The 20,528-nt window shown below is 39.9% G+C and overlaps 1 protein-coding gene across 1 annotated transcript; it reads left to right on the top strand.

The window, feature by feature from the left end:
* The first annotated feature begins 2,588 nt into the window (after nucleotides 1–2,588).
* Nucleotides 2,589–20,152, top strand: ANKRD22 (ankyrin repeat domain 22). Its single transcript, XM_079792927.1, has 6 exons — nucleotides 2,589–2,793; nucleotides 9,748–9,939; nucleotides 13,300–13,407; nucleotides 13,731–13,808; nucleotides 18,308–18,406; nucleotides 18,647–20,152. Exons 1-6 carry the CDS (start codon nucleotides 2,773–2,775, stop codon nucleotides 18,722–18,724), a joined length of 576 nt encoding a protein of 191 aa, XP_079649053.1. The 5' UTR covers nucleotides 2,589–2,772; the 3' UTR covers nucleotides 18,725–20,152.
* Nucleotides 20,153–20,528: the final 376 nt, after the last annotated feature.

The following is a 20,528-nucleotide window of genomic DNA, read 5'->3' as shown; positions in this document are numbered from 1 at the left end:
GCTCAAGAAAAAAGAAAGATGTTGGGGAGGGGCAGTTATGGAGGTTACTAGGAAAAGTACAGCCAGTAAGGATCAAGTTTGTTATGCAGGGTCTAATGCTTCTCCACTGATAATGTTATTGGAGAATTTCATGGATTGCCTCACTCTGTTGCTAGTGGGAGTTGGGACTCTTGAGGTGCCACTGAAATAAGCATTTCCTGGAGGCCCCCACGGGAAGATGAGATGTGGTAGAAAGCTTTATTTCAGTGGAATTACATCCGTCCCTGGGTTTCTAAAGTCCCATTTCCCTTAAACCTGTCCTGGAAAAGGAACAGCTAGGGATTCAGCAGACCTATAAGCAAAGCCAGCGTCCAGAGTTCCTCTTCCATGGTGCAGTTGAGTTCAGTACAGCATCAGATTAGTTCCAGTTCATTAGTCCATTATGTGTGGGGCCCAGTGCAGAGTGTAAGAGCTCCACATGCCAGGAGTCAGGTGCGAGCAGCAAGAGAGAGAGGGGGGAACTCCTTTGTTCAGGAGCTGATGTCTCATATCTTCCCATGCTTGCAGTCACCATGTCTACTCTGAGCAATGACCTGTTCCCAGGTGTGACCCAGTCACCCAGACCTCATCGAGCATACATTTATTTGACCCTCCTTTGTTCCTTTCCAGTTAATTAATAACAGGGGTTAAATACCACCATATCATAAGAGTTTCCAGAGATTTTGAGTCACCCTTCTCCTCCTGGTACAGACAGGAGACGCCTTTACAAAGGGAGATTTCTTTTATAAATTTAAATATCCCTTACAACAGGTTGAATTTCACTCTATTTTCAGAGACTCTCTTGTGTGTCTACAATTTTTCAAAAATAACCAATTCAACGTAATCTTTATACCAAAAAGGCCTTTTTAAAATGGCATATTTTGCTAACCTTCAAGATGCAGCGAAGAGAGATTTGTCGAATCCAATTAGGTGAGTTGTGGTCCTGATAGGAAATTAAAGAAACCTGAGTTCCGTCAGAGAGAAAGAGCTTGGAGAAGGAAGCTAGCAGCAACCTTAGCAGAGAGGTTGTGAGAGCGAAGAGTCTGCCGCACACGCTAGTTAAAAGAGGTTACAAAAGAAACTAAAAGGGGTTATGAAAGATTTGCATAAGAAAGTGATGGACCTGATGGAAATAACAATGTTTAAGTCTATGGAAAAGACACTTAAATGTTTTAAGAAACTAAAGAAATTCAAAGAAAAGCAAGCCAATGAGGAAGTCAACTGCAATCTTCGAGGATATTGCAGCCTTCCGTTTCCATCAGACTACCAAACTCTTAAACTCCTACCAGGTTGGCCCCAAGTCCAAGTCCATAGTAAAGTAGGTAATTCTTGTTATAACAATAAGAGATGATTCACATGTGATCAGTGGCGGAGGAAGAATTTCCCTGAATAGGCTCAGGACTAGAATCCTGGTCCTTGATCTTGGCCACTAAAGAACCTTAACTAATTGCATCAACCACATCAATTTGCTTGGAATGACTGAACTGTTTCTTTCATGGGTATGTGTGGGTATTTTAAATCTGGGAAAGTTTAACGTTTTGTGATGACTGAGCTAAGTTCAGAGAAGATGTGTGAGTATCTGATATTAATATAGAAAATGTTTACAATGTTTAAGGGATTTGGCATGTTACCATGTTTGACCAAGTGAACTGGTAATTCCATTTAAAATGTATAATAGAGTAATTGATTTGTAGACTTACAATTTTTAAATTGAATATTATAAAATAATTTGGCTAAATTTGTGAATAGCATTAAAATGTTTAAGACAACTTAATATTTATTATGTTAGTATAATTTACCAGATTTGCAAGACCATTTAATTAGCTGGGAAAATATTCCCTGTTAGGCTTAGAATTGAAGTGCTTAAAAACAAAACTTAAATATAGTAATGCTATAATGTAATTTAAACCTTTTACAATAATTTAATTAACTAGGATGTTAATGGATTGATTCTTCAAAGAGTTTAGTGTTTTCAATTTGGGTTGAAACTTGACTCAAAGATCCCCTTGAAAGTGATTATGGACACATTTATGTATAGAAAATAATATATTTTTATAGAAATATAAAATAATAATAATTTATGTATATCAAGCATAATAAAATAAAATAATATGTGTACAATAGCTTATAAATTGACCTTAATATATTATTTTAAGTAGTTTATATTAATCAACAACATCAAGAAAAAATAAACTTCTCTGTACTTAAAGAGAGCAAATAAACCATAGCCAGAGTTTTGAAGATTCTTTTTCATGAAAGTCAAGGCCTATGGCTGACATATGGTTCTAACAAGCGAGTTTGCCGGTCTCTAGCCTTTCGCAATAGCCTCTGAAAACCAGATTTCATTGAGGAAATGTCCTAAACACAGTACCCTATTTTGAACTCCATGTCCTTCCTGCCAATGTGAGAAGCTTCCTTTCCTCCTCAATTTGCTTCTTCTTCCCACTTGCTACCCGGGGCAGAGCAGATGTGACTCAGAAACCGGTTTCTCAGGCTTGTAACTTTAGATGATGCACAGCGTGGGTCATTACCGGGTAACTAATGCTTTTGTTTCATTGGGTTGGGCCCTCTAGAAGGTGGTGTTGCTGTCTGTGTCGCTGGAAATGCACTCACAGGTGTGGAAAGAAAGGGTTTGCCACTGACCTAGACTTCTGGGACCTTTCTCTCTGCTGGGAAGCATTTGGATGTTAATCAGGAATACCTACGGAAGATTCGAGAAGCTGTGGGGGTGAAGTAAGTCTGTGAGAGACCAGCATGGGGATCCTATACTCTGAGGTAATCTTTCTGAAAATAAGACTCCAAAGGTGTTAAAAACTGCTCATGTTTTTCGAATGTAACTAACTTCCTGTCCCTGTTAATCTGTCTCCTTTTCTTCTGTTGAACTTTATGTGAGCGCATCATGTCAAAACAAAGTCCTGTGTGTTCATCTTTCTGATGTTTTAAATATTTTAGGGCAAACTGTTCGTGTAATTCTAAAATGTTAGCTACATATAAGTAAAGAGGAATACAACATACATTTCGTGAATACACATGTTTGCAGGGGTAATTTGGACCTTGCAAAATGGAGTTTGAGTTGTCCTATTGTGACATCAAACATCCTGAGGAAAAGTGAAAATTGTACCTAACTGGATTTTCTTAAACATACAAAAGATAGTCTGGTTCTCTTATGGAAATGCATATACAGAGTACCGCCTTTCAGCTTGGTATTTGAAAGGAAATTCACCTCTAGTAATTGTTAATGAAGACTTTCTCTGTATAGAAGAGAAATAAAAAACAATATATTTTCAAATATACTCTTTTAGTTCTTTCTTTTCACATCCGATGGATCCAAAAAATGCTTTTGCCTGTATTGAAAGTAGCCTATCAGAATCAAATTAATTTTTAACTACATTTCAAAGGAGTGCAAGTGAGTAATGCCTCAACAAGTACAAGAGACGCGATGGCATTATTATTCACTATTTGCTCCCTCTAACACATCAACCGGTTAGTCTGCATTTCATTACAGATGCTCAACAGAACCTCATTGGGTGGTTCTTGTAGTACTAAAGGCAGTTTCTCCCCATTTGCAGTTTCTAAAGCCAGTTGTGTGTGTGTGTGTGTGTGTGTGTGTGTGTGTGTGTGTTGTGTGTGTGTTTACTTTTCTATAGTCAACATGTTCTTTGATTAGTTTATAATTCTAGGTATGTCTTGCCCAGTGACTTTGGTCTGGTGAAAATGACAACACTTGTAAACACTCAAGTAACTCATGCTTTAGATTGCCTAAATGTCAGCGAGAGAAAATTGTTTCAAATGCAGTTTCAAGTGCCTCCTCCCCACGAGTGTTTCCCTGTCTGTGGTAGTGTCAGAAACCTACTTTTACAAGAGCATCCAGGTGGCACTGATGTAGGTGATCAGTTTACCACCACAGTGATCTAGGCTAGTGTTTCTCAAATTTTAATGTGCACCGATCACCTCAAGATTTTGTTTCAAATGCGCATTCTTATTCTGCAGCTCTGGGTGAGGCCCATGGGACCTAAGATTATACATATCAGCTCACGGATGCTTTTGTTGGCCCACATACCACTCTGTGCATAGCCAGTGGATAGTTAACTGTAGTCTAGGCCCTGGAAATACTTACATTTAAAAAAAGAATTCTGCATGAGCAATGCAGTTGTTTGTTGATTGTGTGTTGATTTGGCAAGTGGTTGAGTCAAGGCAAGGCAGGGCAAGACATGTTGAATCACTTATAAGTATCAATGAGAATATGCCCAGAAGTGAAATATATGCTTCACTTTTCAGATCTATTGAGGACAAAGCAGCTTGGAATTTACTATGATATTTTAAAACAAATACAACAGCCACACACACACACACACACACACACACACACACACACATACGCACACAGAGTGAGAGAGAGAAACCCTGATTTACCTAGATGGTCATAGGTAACTAATCAAAGCTCATAATTAATATTGAACCAAAAACAGTCTAAGGTAATACTAAAATAAATGCTGCCGTGCATCTCAGTTTGACAAGTGGAAATGGATTTTAGGCTCTCCCATTTAAGGCTGTACACTGTCTACTTTAAAAACGTGAAACACCTGCCAACTCAGTCATTTCCAGGAAAAAATTGTTTACCTTTTTGGAAAATAATTTTTCAATTTTCAGGATTACCCTTAATATCAACTCCTCCTCCTCCTCCTCCTCCTCCTCCTCCTCCTCCTCCTCCTCCTCCTCCTCCTCCTTCCTGTTTTATGTCCAGAATTAGAATCTGACTTCGGTGATGGATGAAAAATGCTGAAGGGAAATGGGTTCTTCTGGATTGGAAGAAAACTTAGTTTGCTTGTCCCAGTTGCATTTGGGAGTTACATGTGAATGGAAAAAGGAAAACGAACAAGCTTAGCCTCTCCTTCTGGTATTCTGACCCAGAAGGTCTGGGGTGAACCCTCTGTGCACTCTCCCATCCATAATTTTAAAAAGGCTGCGAAGCTCTGGAGTAATCTCTCAAATATTTAAACATTGCCTACTCATGTGCATGTGCCAGTCTCTCATTCACCCTGTACCAGTCACCCTGCATTTCCTATAAAGAGTGTGAACCATTAAATAAGAACAAGGCAAGAAACATCCAGTCCTGCCCCATTCCCTGGTTCTGTACTGCCCTGACACATCCACTTTTATTTAAACTTTTTGTAAAGTTCAACTTCCCACTTAGAGTGTGAGCAGCTCTTTGAGATTGGACACACAGACTTACCGTGGGGTTTGTGTGTGTGTGTGTGTGTGTGTGTGTGTGTGTGTGTGTGTGTGTTAAAGCTGTAGGGGAGGAAAAATGCTTTTTTGATTTACTCATCTTAGGTGCATTGGCTGGGGCCCTGTTAAATAGACTGACAGCAGAAAAACAAATAGGAGTTTATGAACACCTGCATCATGCATTTATACGAGATGAGTAACTCAACGTGTGGTTAGAACTTGGGCTCATATAGCATCTTAACGAAATAATAAATTTTTAGTTGCAAGACAAAGGAAACAGACTGAGTTTCTGGGAGTGATAAGTTATGGGAAGACACATATATAGGGAAGCTAATGGAAGATAAGGGCTACTTGGTAAATTTTATTATGTAGATGGCACCTTCTCTGGGTTAACAAGAGTTACTATTGTCTTCTTCTTAAAGAGGGAAGGGGGGAACACCTTCACAAATTTATGTCCTACTTTTAGCTAAATGGGGGTAGAGTGGAGAGCTTTCCTTGTATCAGCTTCTTCTCAATTGCCTTAGGTCAAAATAATCTTTATGCTGAGAGTTGTATTTTGAATTGAATATTCTGCTACCCTTCAGAACCTTGAATTGCTAATAGTGATAATATACATATATGTATATCATATATATTACATATATATGATATATATATATATATGATATATACACATGATGATAATATTTTTTAAATTGAGATATAATTGACCTAGATTAATTTCGGGAATACGATGTAATGATTCAATATTTGTATATGTTGCAAAATTATCAACATAATACGTCCAGTTAACATCCATCACCATACATAGTTACAATTTTTTTTCTTATGACAAGAACTTTCAAGATCCATCCTCCTATCAGCTTTCAAATATACAATTCAGTGTTTTTAACTATATTCACCATGCTGTACATTACATCCTCAGGACTTATTCATTTTATAACTAGAAACTTGTACCTTTGACCTCAGATAACCACCAATCTGTTCTCCATATTCATGTGCTCCAGTTCTTTGTTTGTTTTGTTTTAATATTCCATATATAGGTGAGATCAGACAGTATTTATCTTTTCCTATCTGACTTATTGCACTTAGCATAATGCCCTCAGTGTCCAGCCACATTGTCATAAATGGCAAGATTCCCTTCTTTTTATGGCTATTATTCCCGTGTGTGTGTGTGTGTGTGTGTGTGTGTGTGTGTGTGTGTGTGTGAGAGAGAGAGAGAGAGAGAGAGAGAGAGAGAGAGAGAGAGAGAACCACATTTTTTTTATCCATTCATCCACCAATTGGCATTTATACTGTTTTCAATTTTTTTAAGAAAGAAGGAGAGGCAGGCCTGTCTGGCTCAGTGATTGAGCATCGACCTATGAACCTGGAGGTCATAGTTCAATTCCCTTCCAGGAAACATGCATGGGTTGTGGGCTCAATCCCCAGTGTGGGGTATGCAGGAAGCAGCTGATCAATAATTCTCTCTCATCATTGATGCTGCGGTCTCCCTCTCCCTTCCTCTTTGAAATCAATAAAAATATATTTTAAAAAAAGATGGAGAGAACAAGGGAGCATCCCAGAGTTAGGCCTAATATCTGCAATACAGGATATGCTTGGAGCTCAGTGAGAGAACCTGGCTTGGCATAATCAGCCTCAGCTGTGTAAGCTGGACTTTTAAACAGGGTGATTCATTTAAACCCTTATCACACATATTTATGTTCATATTATTTACAACATGTTGGTAAGTTTACAAACATGTAATGAGGACGTTATATACCTGGCCATGTTCTAAACACTTTATATGTATCAATACAGTTCATAAAACAGCCATATAAGTTGGTCACTATTATTGTCCTTATTTTACAAATAAAAAAAAATAAGGCAAAGATAGTTTAAGTAGCTTGCCCAGGGTTATGCAGCTAAAAAGTACTTACTGGCTAGAGATCAGGGGCTGGGATATGAGAACTATGTTTTTATATTCAGGAGAATTCTGCTTACATCACTGATGAGCATACTAAGTTCTTTTTCTACTTGCTATCTCAACAGGGGTGTCATACTCCAAAAAGGAGTTGGTCTTAACCACTGCCATTCTTCCAGTATTCCTCTCTACTAGGATATACTACTGTTCTTTTCCCTTAGTGAAAAGAATGGGGTAAACTAAATCCAGGTTCCAATGAGGTACATTCTTAGGAATTTGTGCTTAGCAGACCTATAGAATCTTCTGTAGATGCTTGACACTGTCAGCTGGGGATATAGGCTTTAAAGAGAATGTCTGGAAAATCATATCATAATGATGTATCCTTTTAAACTTTGAGAAGTTCTAATGATATGGTTATTGGGAGCAGAGGGATATACCGTCCAACACCCAACGTGCATATGCATACATGAAACACACATAACATACATGTACGTGCACATGCACACACACACCCTTAATATCAATCTTTGGGAATGGGTCTGTTTTTTAGATGCTACTATAAGCAAAAGGAACATAGCTCAAAGAAGAGAGGTATTGTTTTGAAATATACAGTGTCCAGAGAGTGCAATTTAGGTTGAGCAGGGCTTATCAGGAGAGCTGGTAGAGTTGAGGAGAACTCATTCTACGATATAGGAAAACGGAATGCAAGCTAATTGGAAAAAGGATTGCCTCCCTTCACAGTCTCACCAGTTCGTTCTCTCTCTACATCTAGCAAATTTTTGGCATTCTATATTCAAAAAGAGCACCTGGACTTCCACCCCAATTGGTGTTTTGAGTCTTCCCTTGTATATTATAAGTAATTTTACAAATTATAATGTGGTACTAAGTCACCTTTCAAAAAGGAAATAGCTTTAATGTATAACAAACGTATACTGCAGGCTTAGCCCACTGTAGCTTCTTAATGTGTTTCTACAACCTGATGCTTCAAACAATTTTATATTTTTATGCATCTCATGTAGACACTTTCATTATGATTTTCCTAAATATCCCCCATCATGCTAAAGAGCATCTTCTACCTTTGTCACAATTTTCTCTCCTACTTTATTAACCCATTCATCTATGTAAACATAATTGCTATTTACAGAGTTGTCTATGCTTATTTATTTAGGATAAGTACATATTAGCATACTAGTAAAGAATGAAGATGAAACCTCAGCCTTTCTGGCAAAAATATCAACAAATGTAAAGTTCTCTCTCCTCCAAATCTCTCTTCTTCTTCCCTGGCTTTGGCCTTAGATCCAGAGTTGTCATTCTGTTTAGTAAGGCACATGCATCCATTTTTGTTCTCTAGACTATCACCTCTTCACTCTCTTTGGGCAATTATCTACTCTTTCATAACCACCCCTGCCCATCAGCACTGGGTCCTTGTGTTTTGATAATTATTAGTGTGGCTAACATTAATTGAGGGTTTATTGGGTCAGATCTGAGTGAAGTGCTTCATCTACACAATCACCTTTAAAACTTTCTGTAACCTGATAAAGAAGATGTAACTATTAAATTCCGAAAGAAACTGAACATAGGAAGTTTAAGTAAGTTGTCCAAATAACTGTTACATGGGCAAATTGAGATTGGAACTCAGAAATTTGCTTCTAGAGCCTGTACTTATAACCAGTCAACAACATCACTTTGCCTACAAATGTGCAGAATGATGGCCATATTCTGCTACTCCTGTTCACTTGCAAGTTCCCTCTTAGCTTTCACTGCCAAATTTACCACAAATTCCTCTCCAATCACATCCTCTAATTCTTCATAGACCATGTATGCACGCCTTTGTATTCTGTCTTCTGCCTTCTCACTCTATAAAAACTGATCTCTGAATGGTCAGTGCTTTTATGACACTGAACTGCCCCCTAGTGGAGACTGAGAATTTATAACAGCATAGAATTTTTTAAGCGGTTTTTCAATGCATGCAACAAATCACTTGTATGTCTAGAACAAATGTTGAGTCCCTAAAGAATCTCGAAAGATTTGCTGTTTTTGGAGGATGGGTTGGAGCTGAATGTGTAAGGCTAAGAACTAAGGCCAAATAATGACCGGTTTGCAATAGATCTGGTGAGAATTATGATCAGAACTAGTGCTTTGGCAGTGAGGATGGGCAGGAGGGTTCCGATTGTGTTTGGGGATGGAAGTATCATGGTAAGTTTCCAAATTCTCACTGGTTTCCTCTACAGCCCGAGTTTCTCCAAGTTTTAAGAATTTTAGAGGCCAACAGAATTCATACTATTCCTTCAACCCAAAGGGACAGCCCCCCTTCTCTTTCTCATTCTTAGCTTGCCAACCAGCACTTTTCTACTGGATGTTCTGTCCTTTCCTTTTCTTGCTTTAGTTAAGTCCCAGTAAGAATTTTGAGGAGCCCAAGTAGAGGAGGCTTTATATGATGTCCCGTGGGAATGTGTACCCTTATTGTCAAATCTTTCCCTTTATTGGTGGGGGGAGGGTACAGAAGTTTGTACATTTCTGTGTGCCATGCAATTTAGGAAATCTGCGGTTTAATTATACTTATATTTCAAAATCTGTTTTTGTTTATCTCTCCTCAGCCTATCTGCCAGGCAGCCTATCAGAACGACTTTGGTCAAGTGTGGCGGTGGGTGAGGGAGGACAGCAAGTACATCAACATTCAAGATGGCTTTAATGGAGACACTCCCCTGATCTGCGCCTGCAGGCGAGGGCACCTGAGAATCGTTTCCTTCCTTTTAAGGAGAAATGCTGATGTGAACCTCAAAAACCAGGTGAGGCCATGACGCAGCAGTGGAGAAGTAGTTGCCTCTGGTACTTACTCTTAGCATGGATGGAGCAGTGAATGTCATTTTCTGATGCTTGTAGCTCCTGACACCAACAATTTCTTTTTTACCTTACTTTAGAGCAGTGGTTCCCAATGTGGGGCACATGCCCCAGAGGGGGGGCAATTTGATTTTTAAGGGGGGCAATTCGAGAATGAGTTATTAACAGTGAATTTTTTGCATTTCTTATGATTCGAGGGGCCTCATATGAGGTATATAAATATATGTTGTGACATATTTATGCATTTTAATTCTCTATTATATGTTTTGAAATGTTATTGGCTATTTTTCATATCACTTCATATTATTATTATTATTTTTAAAATAATTTCTTAGTGATTTCTTCCTCAGTCCTTCAACTGTCCTTTCGTTCTTTTCTTTTTCTTTTTCATGGACGCCATGTTCTTTGGAAGCTTGTTTAGACCAAGTTAATGGCCTTCTAGGCTTCCTCCACGGGAATAGGAGCTCACTTTTTGAATAATAAGAATTATATGTCACAGAGAGGACATCAGGATTTCAGAGATGCTTAGGTGGGGCATGGCCAAAGAAAGGTTGGGAACCACTGCTTTAGAGAGACTGACACATACTGAGGATATTTTATTAGCCTAGAAAGCGAAATAAAGTTCAATTATCAGGCATATTTTGTGGTTAATTATGTTCTTAGGACTTCTGAAAAGGAAGATAATGGTTCATTCATATGTCTGGCTAGAGCTTCCTTTCTTTTCTTTCTCCTCCCCATGTTTTTCCTTGCCCCTCCTTCTATCCCAACTCTGCCTCCTCACTATTACAGGGGTAATGGGAAAAATTTCCTGGGGCAGGAGTGCGGGGTGGGATATTGACCTGCTGGTCAATATTTCATTAGTTTCGTTGGGTTTTTACTTTCTATGTCAATGTACTGATCTCCAGAAGATCCTATAGTTTGTGTATAGTATAGAAGAACGCTAGTGAAAAATTTGCCAAAGACAAATAAGCTCATGAGCCAGAGGTTACTGGAAGCCACATAGAAAGGCCTGGAAGATGCAATATTAGCTGATGTGGAGTCTTCAGTGAAGGAAGAGCAGAATGTGTGTCTAAGGCTGTGAATATCCTTTGAGAGCCTCTTTGGAGGTTTCAGTGTCTGCATTATAGTAAAGGCAGCCTTTAAAGTCCTCTGAGTAAACATAGAAAGTCATTGTTGGTAATAATTATGAATGCCCTGTCTCCACTCAGGTATATTCAATGAGGGAAAACAGCCTGTAGGGCCCCACTTGCCCCTTCTGTCAGTTTAAAGATCAGCCATTTGGAGTAATAATGCACTATCAGAAAAAGAAATCATACTGGGCTTTCTTGTTTGTGCTTACTATTTTGTTTGTTTGTTTGGTTTCAACGTCATGCCTGTGCTCAATCTAACCGATCTACTGATCTGTAGCTTAGTAGAGTATGACATGATCTCCCAGCTGAAGAACCAGGTGTGTGGAGTTGTGAGGGGGTGGTGAAGACAGATGTCAATGAGTCACATCCTCTCTCAGGAGATTTACTATTAGGAAGCTGAGGGAGGGAGATGTTTGCCAACTCAGGGACAGGGCTGAGGAGGCACCTTTATTTCCGTTTCGCAGAGAACCTGAGCCAGCCTCCTGGGATCCTCTTGTTTATAAATATTGTGGAAAGGACTTTAGTGGATACCTTCGGTTAACAGAGATTTTATCAGAATAAGTGTCTGGTTTGCATCTTCTATTTTAAAAATACTTTCATGCATTTTAAGTGTTTAATCTTTTTTATTTTTACCAAATGCTATTTTTTGTACATTAACAGTTTTAACCAGTGCTTTCTCATTTCTTTATCTATATGAGTTATTTTCAGAAGTACCAAATAAAGGACTTAAAAAATTACAAAAAGCTCTGCTGGTGATATAGATTCATATGCTTAATAGAGAACATCCATTCTATGGAAAGCAAATTAAAGAGTAAAGATAGATAACAGATACAGATATAGGTACAGATATAGATGTATTTTGGCCTGTGAGATTGACCCAGATTAGAAACGAAAATCAAGTGTTGATCAGGAAGAAAGCTTAAATCATTATCATTTTACTGGAGCACAATTTAGTAGCACAATATGAAAAGCACTAATACCTTTTATGCCAGGAATCACATTTTTAGAAACTTATGCTAAAGATAAATTTAGAAATGTTGACAAATATTTGTGAATGAGGATGTTCAAGTAGTCTTATTTTTATAAAAAATCAAAAGTTAAAGACTCACTCAAATGCCCAATGAGTAGGGTTTAGCTAAATAAATTAGAGTAGTTCTATTCAATTAAAAGCCAAACAGCCTTTACAGTTATATGTTTGAAAACATTAAATGGCATGGGAAGATGCACATATTCTAAATGTTAATTGAAAAAAAGCATATAAAATGTTGCAGATGCTGTAAGAACTTACATTTTAAAAAATCAACCTATATGCATTTTAAAAGATGGGAAGGAAATACAGCAGAATGTCAACAATTAACTCTGGGCTGTTTGTTAATGGGTGACTTTGCTTCATTCTATTATTATCTTCTTGCCTCATTTACAAAACTTTTACAGAGAACACACATACTTCTATGTTAGAAAAACAAAAAGTGTTATTTAAGAACAGTGCCTCCCCCAAGTGGAAGTTAACCACTCTTTTTCTCTCTGGCTTTCCCTCTTATTGACTTGGTTGATTTTCCAATCACAACAGCCTGTTCCGCATTGTACTTACGTGGCCATGTTTCTGTCTCCCTTTGTTGATTATGAGGCCCGAGGCTTAACATTCCTCACAATCCCTAGAAACTTATGTCTATCACCTGATAAATATTTATGTACTTGAAGAATTAAATTGAGTTACTTCCATTCTTCTAGCACTGCCTGTATGCATGTAGAAACAGAAAAATTGCCATGTGGTTAAGATTTGTTCATTAACAAACCACAGAATGAATAACTGTATATATACTAATGGTGATTAGGATTTCCATATTGAATTTAGTCTTATGTTTATATCTGAACATATTTTCTCCAAAAAATTAAAATGAGTATGAAAATCCATATTTTGATGATTTATAAAATGTACATTTCACCTGTTCTCTTTCTGTGGCCCTCCCCCAGCTTTTTCTTTAGACTGTACTAGTACTCTGTTCTAATCAATGGAAACCTGGGTTTATTAATCGGATATACTCAACAGAATAAAGGTGGCCCGGATACCATAAGAACAAAAAGCACACACTAATTTTTGATAGGGTAATCTGAAAACAGGAAATTTAAAATGAAATATTTATTCACGAAGAGGTGTTTTTTTTTCTTAATTTTTAGAAAGAGAGAACCTGCCTGCATTATGCTGTGAAGAAAAGATTTACCTTCTTTGATTATCTACTCATTATCCTCTTAATGCCTGTCCTGCTCATTGGATATTTCCTCATGGTGAGTACACTTGTGAGAGCAAAGAGTCAGTGAGTAGGAAATCAGTAGCATGATCCATCAAGGTTTGCTGTGCCAGTGAGAAGTAAAGGAATAATAACAGAATAAGCTCTTGGCTTGTATTCTATAAGTGACATTTCCAACATAAAAGCGATGCTGTGATTAAAGAATAAAGCAAGAAGGAAGGTAGCCAAATCAATCAATCAATAGTACATAGGCACATAGGGGGTATTGGGATTAAAATGAAGCCTATTAATTGAAATAATCCAGACATAAGATGAAGAAAAAGTTTGTAAAAAACCTCTTGTACTTGCCATTTGTCATAGGTATCCAAGACAAAGCAGAATGAGACTCTTGTCCGAATGCTCCTTGATGCTGGTGTGGACGTTAATGCTGCAGACTGCGTAAGTTTGTAATTTTAGTCACTGTGAAATAATATTCAAAATGGTATTTGTAGGTAGTGTACTTGTTATATATTAAGTTGCTTGCTTTATTTTCCTTGACACTTTGGCATTTCTTCTTTTTTTTTTTTTCCCACTGCCAGTTAGGTGATCTTGAGGTTGTTTATATACTGCCACTAAACTCGTGGGAATAACATCTTTATTGAATACAGAACATTAAAAAAAAAAAAAAAAAAGCTGCTCCACCATTTGTGAGAAGTTAAGGAAGATGAAGGCTCTGATAACAAAATCCCTCCTTGATAGTTAAGAGGCTGGAGTCAGAATGCCTTCATGTAAACCCAGGCTTGCCACTTTTTACCTGTGTGCATTTTGGCAAGTTATAAACTTCCTAGACGTTCTGTTTCCTTCTCTGTAACATGAACATATAGATAAGTTACAGGCTGACTCATGTAAAGCACTTAGCAGAGTGCCTGAACGTGATACGTGCTCAATGAACGTTAGCAGCTGCTACTGAAGCCAAGATCCCAATCAGGAAAGAGAGTCCCCACCTGTGAGCTAAAGAAAACTAAGGGCAAGGGTCAAGGAAAAATCCAAATGATGGTAAGAGCAGTGATAACAACAGGAGCAGCCTCAGCTAACTTCCCCCTAATAATAGGTTTTGCTTTCACCGTTTACAACTGCAACCTTGAACTCATCTTCCTCCCTTACATGATCAGAAGTGTTTCAAAAAATTATTTGTAAGGAGTTTTATTTGCTTATATTGATTGAATGACATTTTTTATTTCTAGTTCTTTACTGAAAAAGTAGGCCAGTCAAAACTGGATTTAAAAATAACCAGTATTCTGTTTATGACCCCTAATTTATATTGTACATATCTATATATACTACTACTAGAGGCCCAGTGCACGAAATTCGTGCACGGAGGGGGGTTGTCCCTCAGCCCAGCCTGTACCCTCTCCAATCTGGGACCCCTCAAGGGATGTCCGACTGCCTTGAGGGCAGTCGGACATCCCTCTCACAATCCAGGACTGCTGGCTCCCAACTGCTTGCCTGCCTGCCTTCCTGATTGCCCCTAACCGCTTCTGCCTGCCAGCCTGATCACCCCCTAACCACTCTGCTGCCAGCCTGTTTGCCCCCAACTTCCCTCCTCTGCCGGCCTGGTTACCCCTAACTGCCCTCTCCTGCAGGGTTGATCACCTCCAACTGCCCTCCCTTGCAGGCCTGGTCCATCTCAACTGCCCTCCCTTGCAGGCCGGGTGCCTCCCAACTGCCCTCTCCTGCTGGCCATCTTGTGGTTGCCATCTTGTGTCCACATGGGGGCAGGATCTTTGACCACATGGGGGCAGCTATATTGTGTGTTGCAGTGATGATCAATCTGCATAGTACTCTTTTATTAGATAGGATGACATTTCTTTCTTTCTTTTTTTTTTTTTTTTTATCCTCACCTGAGTATATGTTTCCATTGACTTTTAGAGAATGTGAAAGAGAAAGGGAAAGACCTAGAGAAACATCAAAGTGAGAGGAATACCTAGATTGCTTGCCTCCTTCCTGAGCCCTGACCTGGGCCCCAGCCAGGGAGGAGCCTGCAACTTATGTACATGCCCTTGATCAGAATCTAACCTGGACTCTGTGGTTGGCAAACCTAGACATTATCCACTGAGCCAAACCGTGTAGGGCAGGTTATGACATTTCTTAGCCCTCCAGCAGTGGACCTTCATTTTTTTCTCCAGGAGTGTGGTGGAAAAGCCCTAGATCACTTTTTTGGATTCTTATACCCAAGTTACTAAGAATATTACCAGTGGCATACAGGGAGCTTAGCCAATGAGTGGTCAGAAAAGGTATTTCCTCTGTAGTTCACACCTATCTCCTGTGATCTCCGGCTCCACCCCTGCCAAGACCTAAAGCCTCCAGCCCTGGGCAGGGACCCCCAGCTGGCTCTGATCGCCCTGCTCTACCCCCAGCCAAGGCCGCAAGCCTCTGTTTGAGGCTCGGGCCCTGGGCAGGGACCCCCAGCTGGTTCCAATTGCCCACAGACACCCACAGCTGGCTCTATCGCCCGGCTCCACCCACGGCCAAGGCTGCAAGCCTCTAGGCTTGGGCTCTGGGCAGGGACCCCCAGCTAGCTCCGATTGCCCACAGGGGACCCCAGCTTGCTCTGATTGCCAGGCTCCGCCCCAGCGGCCAAGGCCGCAAGCCTCTGGCAGAGGCTTGGGCTCTGGGCAGGGACCCCCAGCTGGCTCGGATCACCTGCAAGGGACCCCAGCTGGCTCCGCTGGAGGGCTCCACCCCAAGCCAAGGCCTAAAGCCTCTGGCTGAGGCTTGGGCCCTGGGCAGGGACCCCCAGCTGGCTCCGCTCGTGGGCTCCACCCCCAGCCAAGGCCTAAAGCCTCTGGCAGAGGCTTGGGCTCTGGGCAGGGACCCCCAGCTGACTCCGATCGCCCTCAGGGGACCCCAGCTGGCTCTGATCGCCAGGCTCCCATCACCAGGCTCCACCCCAACGGCCAAGGCTGTAAGCCTCTGGCCAAGGCTTGGGCTCTGGGCAGGACCCCCAGCTGGCTCTGATCTCCCCGCTCCGCCCCCATCCAATGCCGCAAGCCTCTGTTTGAGGCTCGGCCCCTGGGCAGGGACCCCCAGATGGCTCTATCCCCCGCTCCATCCAAGGCCAAGGCCTCAAGCTTCTCTTTGAGGCTTGGGCCCTGGTCAGGGACCCCCCAGCTGGCTCCAATCACCGCAGGGGACCCCAGCTGGTTCCAGTGGCCCAGCTCCACCCCCAGCCAATGCCGCAAGCCTCTGGCTGAGGCTTGGGCCCTGGACAGGGACCCCCAGCTGGCTCCGATCGTCTGCAGGGGACCCCAGCTGGCTCTGATCACCTGTGGGGGACCCCCGCTGGCTCCGATCTTCCCCTCTGATCTTCGGCTCCAATATCCCAGTTCCAACAACTGCTCTCCGAGGCTGCAGCCATCTTGGTTAGGTGTATTTGCATATTCCCTTTCTGATTGGCCAGTGGGCGTGGCCGGTGGGCGTGGCTTGTGAGTGTAGCAGAGTGATGATTTGCATATTACTGTTTTATAGATAGGATTTTATAGATAGGATTCTATGTTCGGTGATAGATAAAATGTCCCCATCCCTGTTTATATTAATCATTTACATATTTTTAGTTTGGGTTATATTGGTATCATGTTTAAATGGAGGTAGTTCTCTCCCTCTCTTTCTCTCTCTCTCTCTCTCTCTCTCTCTCTCTCTCTCTCTCTCTGTGTGTGTGTGTGTGTGTGTGTGTGTGTGTGTGTGAAGAGAAAGAAAGAGAGAGAGAGAGAGAGAGAGAGAGAGAAAGAGAAAGTTGATGAAATGTATGCTTTTCCTTTTATTTCAAATATAATTTTTTGATTAATTTGGATGGACTACTACTGTGAATCATCATTTTCTTAGATAACTTTGAAATATATTAAGATGTCATTAAAATTAAGTAAAAGGTAATTTAAAATGTTTAAAATTTTGCTCATGAACAAAATTTCTCTCTAGTTATCTATGCCTGTCTCTATCTCTAGATAATTATATTCCTGTGCATGCTCATACATATATGCACATACATGCACATATTTTACCATTTACATTTTTAAAAAACTACTTGTATATTAAGATCCAATTTCCAACTCCAAGTAATGCAGTGTATTGCATCTTTTAGACTTCCTTTATTTCACATGGAAAAATTCAGAGCCAGATCTTGCATTCTTCATGCCATAACTTAAAAAAATATGAGCTCACAGTATTATTTCCTATGATCTTAGAGGAGTTTCTAGGGAAAAAGATCCAAGATTAATCCTGATAATCTTGATAGTCAAGGATATTATTTCTTCACTTACCAAAACCATGGTTGTTTGGCTTTGAAAGGCAAAAATTTTTAGCACAAATGTCCCAGCTATACATTTCTTTTAACCTGTAGTTAGTGTTTTAAATTAGTGCCAACGAGATAGATCCATTAGTTTATAATACATAATATAATCTACAACCAACCAAGTATGGGGGATTTCTATGTCAAACTACACTGGTCTTGCAGGTGAGCTGTAGAAATATGAGCAAGGGCCACAGACTGTGGAATTTTCAAAAATAAAAAACCATAGAGGATGATATCTGCAAAGTGGCCGATATGGAGACTCTCAGGGAAGAGAAGGTCACATGATCACAATGCTGATTGGCCAGGCGTACAGAAAATATCCCAAGAAATTTTGGGATAATTCAGCATTCGCCTTTTATAAGTTGCATTTTTTTTTTCAGTTTGAACAGAAAATGAGAAAGGAAGGTATTGATGGCTTATAGAACATTATTAATGTACATACTGGGGCAGAAAAGACTTTAAGAACAAGAAATACCATTGCATATAGATGGTTGCAAACTGTTTTGCTTAGTTGTATACTACGAAATGAGAAGAGCACTGGCTAAGAAGCCTCATGCTGCGGTCTGTAGAGTCCGATGGGTGAGCTGCATGTTGGTCCTTTGTGTTTCAGTACGGCTGCACGGCGTTGTATTATGCCTGCGAAATGAAAAACCAGACCCTTATCCCTCTGCTCCTTGAAGCCCAGGCAGACCCCACGATAAGAAATAAGGTAAGAAACTGGCCCCATGGCCTGAAGTTCCCCAGCTCATGATCTTCTAACTTCAGCCTTGTGTGGAATTAAGTTAATGGCTTCTGATGTAAACAACAAAATTAATCATCCTATTAAACATTAAGTTATCCTATTACTGTTAGATCTGAATAACATTTAAAGTCTTTGCCAAGCCTGAGAGTCAATCAGTCTGAACTGTTGGCTGGACTCTTAAGAAACGATCATTTCTTTTCTCCTCAGAATGGTGAGAGTTCCCTGGATATTGCACGAAGATTAAAATTTTCCCAGATTGAATTAATGCTAAGGAAAGCATCATAACGCTGGTGGCCTCAGATGGAGAAGCAGAAACAGTTAAAGGACTGGATTCTGTCTGCATCTTGGACTCTTGGTCTGTGGGCCACTCAACTGGATGCAGCCATTTTATGGTGATGATGACGGTTGTTGCCATGGGTAATGTTTCTGAAGAGCTCTGTAGTCATGTTTTTGCTCAATGGACTTCACCATGGCCCCAATCCTTCCAGGGGAAACACTAAAGCTGTTGATTCTCCACTTCAGTCAAAATGTGATGCTTCAAAATCAGTCTCTTCTGAAGTAGAGGATCCGCGTTATGTCGGACAGAGATCTCTCTTCTCAGCTGTGTGCTCTGAGGCGGTCCTGTCCATCTCATGCCCCAGGAGACACTCTTCCTCTCAGGCCCCTTTAAGTAGTAAGAGGGGTGGAAGTCTGTACATTTGTATAGAATGGTGTGTGTATGTGTGTGGGTTTAGAGGTTCACATGTGGATGTTCCTTTGGCAAAAACAACTTCAGCAAAAACATTTATCAGTTGTCAATGGGGCAGTTTTACACCACCAAAATTGGCAAATGCTAAAATCAAGCCTTTTATTTTTTTCTTTCTCGAGAACCGGTTTACCAACACACTGCTAAACATTTTGCTATCAGTTTACAAATAAAGGCTATCTTGATTTTGACCAAGACTAGGTAACTATCAAGATGTTTGTTTAGCCCGGCTGGCGTGGCTCAGTGGTTGAGCATCCACCTATGAACCAGGAGGTCACTGTTCAATTCCTGGTCAGGGCACATGCCCAGGTTGCAGGCTCAATCCCCAGTAGGGGGCATGCAGAAGGCAGCCAATCAATGATTCTAATCATCGATGCTTCTATCTCTCTCTCCCTCTCCCTTTCTCTCTGAAATCAATAAAAATATATTTTTTAAAAAAATATGTTTGTTTAAAAAGATCTTTGATTCACTTGTGAATGTAAGGCAGCTACTAAACTTGCCAGTTCTCTTTATTGTTATTGATAAAATTTAAAATATTACTATAGTTTATCTAGATAAAGTGTTTCAAGAAATATCAAATCCAGGCATATTTACTGAACTATGTATAGAACCTTAAGGCACATATTGTGTGAGAAAAGTAGTACTGTGTAGATATGGATTCTAAAGCCCTTAAGTGTATCTTAATAAATGATTTAAGATCCATTCACACTGTACTGAGTGAGCAGGTGATTCTAGAATATTTTTAAAATGTGAACTTCGCACATCAGTTACCTTTGACACACACACACCAGTATACCTTCAATTCAGAAGTTTTCCTAATTGTGCTATGGGGCCCATTCAGTGTGATTCAGAGGTTAGCATCAACCTATGAACCAGGAAATCATGGTTCAATTCCTGGTCAGAACACATCCTCTGCTTGCAGCTAGATGCCCAGTAGGAGGCATGCAGGAGGCAGCTGATTAATGATTCTCTCTCATCATTGATGTTTTATCTCTCCCTCTTCCTTCCTCTGTGAAATCAATAAAAAAATATATTTTTAAAAATTGAGATATTGGTTTTAGAGTTTTGCAAAATTGTACTATTACTCATATATTTTATATCTGTCATATTTTACACTGTGTGAGAAGCAAACAATTTTTAAAAGAAATAACCAGATTTTTTTTTAATGAGCAGGGAAATTGTCTAACAGTAACTTTCTCAAGATCAAAGGATAAAATACATGACAATTTGTTTTATTATGTTGCTGACATTATAAAATTTTCTTCTCAGCGTTTCATTTCTGGAGGCAGAAAGCTGGGTCATACATTTCTAGTCAAAAGGTCTTCTGCAACCCTCAAACAAGCT

Source organism: Cnephaeus nilssonii, assembly GCF_951640355.1.
Source record: "Cnephaeus nilssonii genome assembly, chromosome: 16".
In the NCBI taxonomy this organism is placed as follows: Eukaryota; Metazoa; Chordata; class Mammalia; order Chiroptera; family Vespertilionidae; genus Cnephaeus; species Cnephaeus nilssonii.
This window is presented reverse-complemented; position numbering and strand designations above follow the sequence as displayed.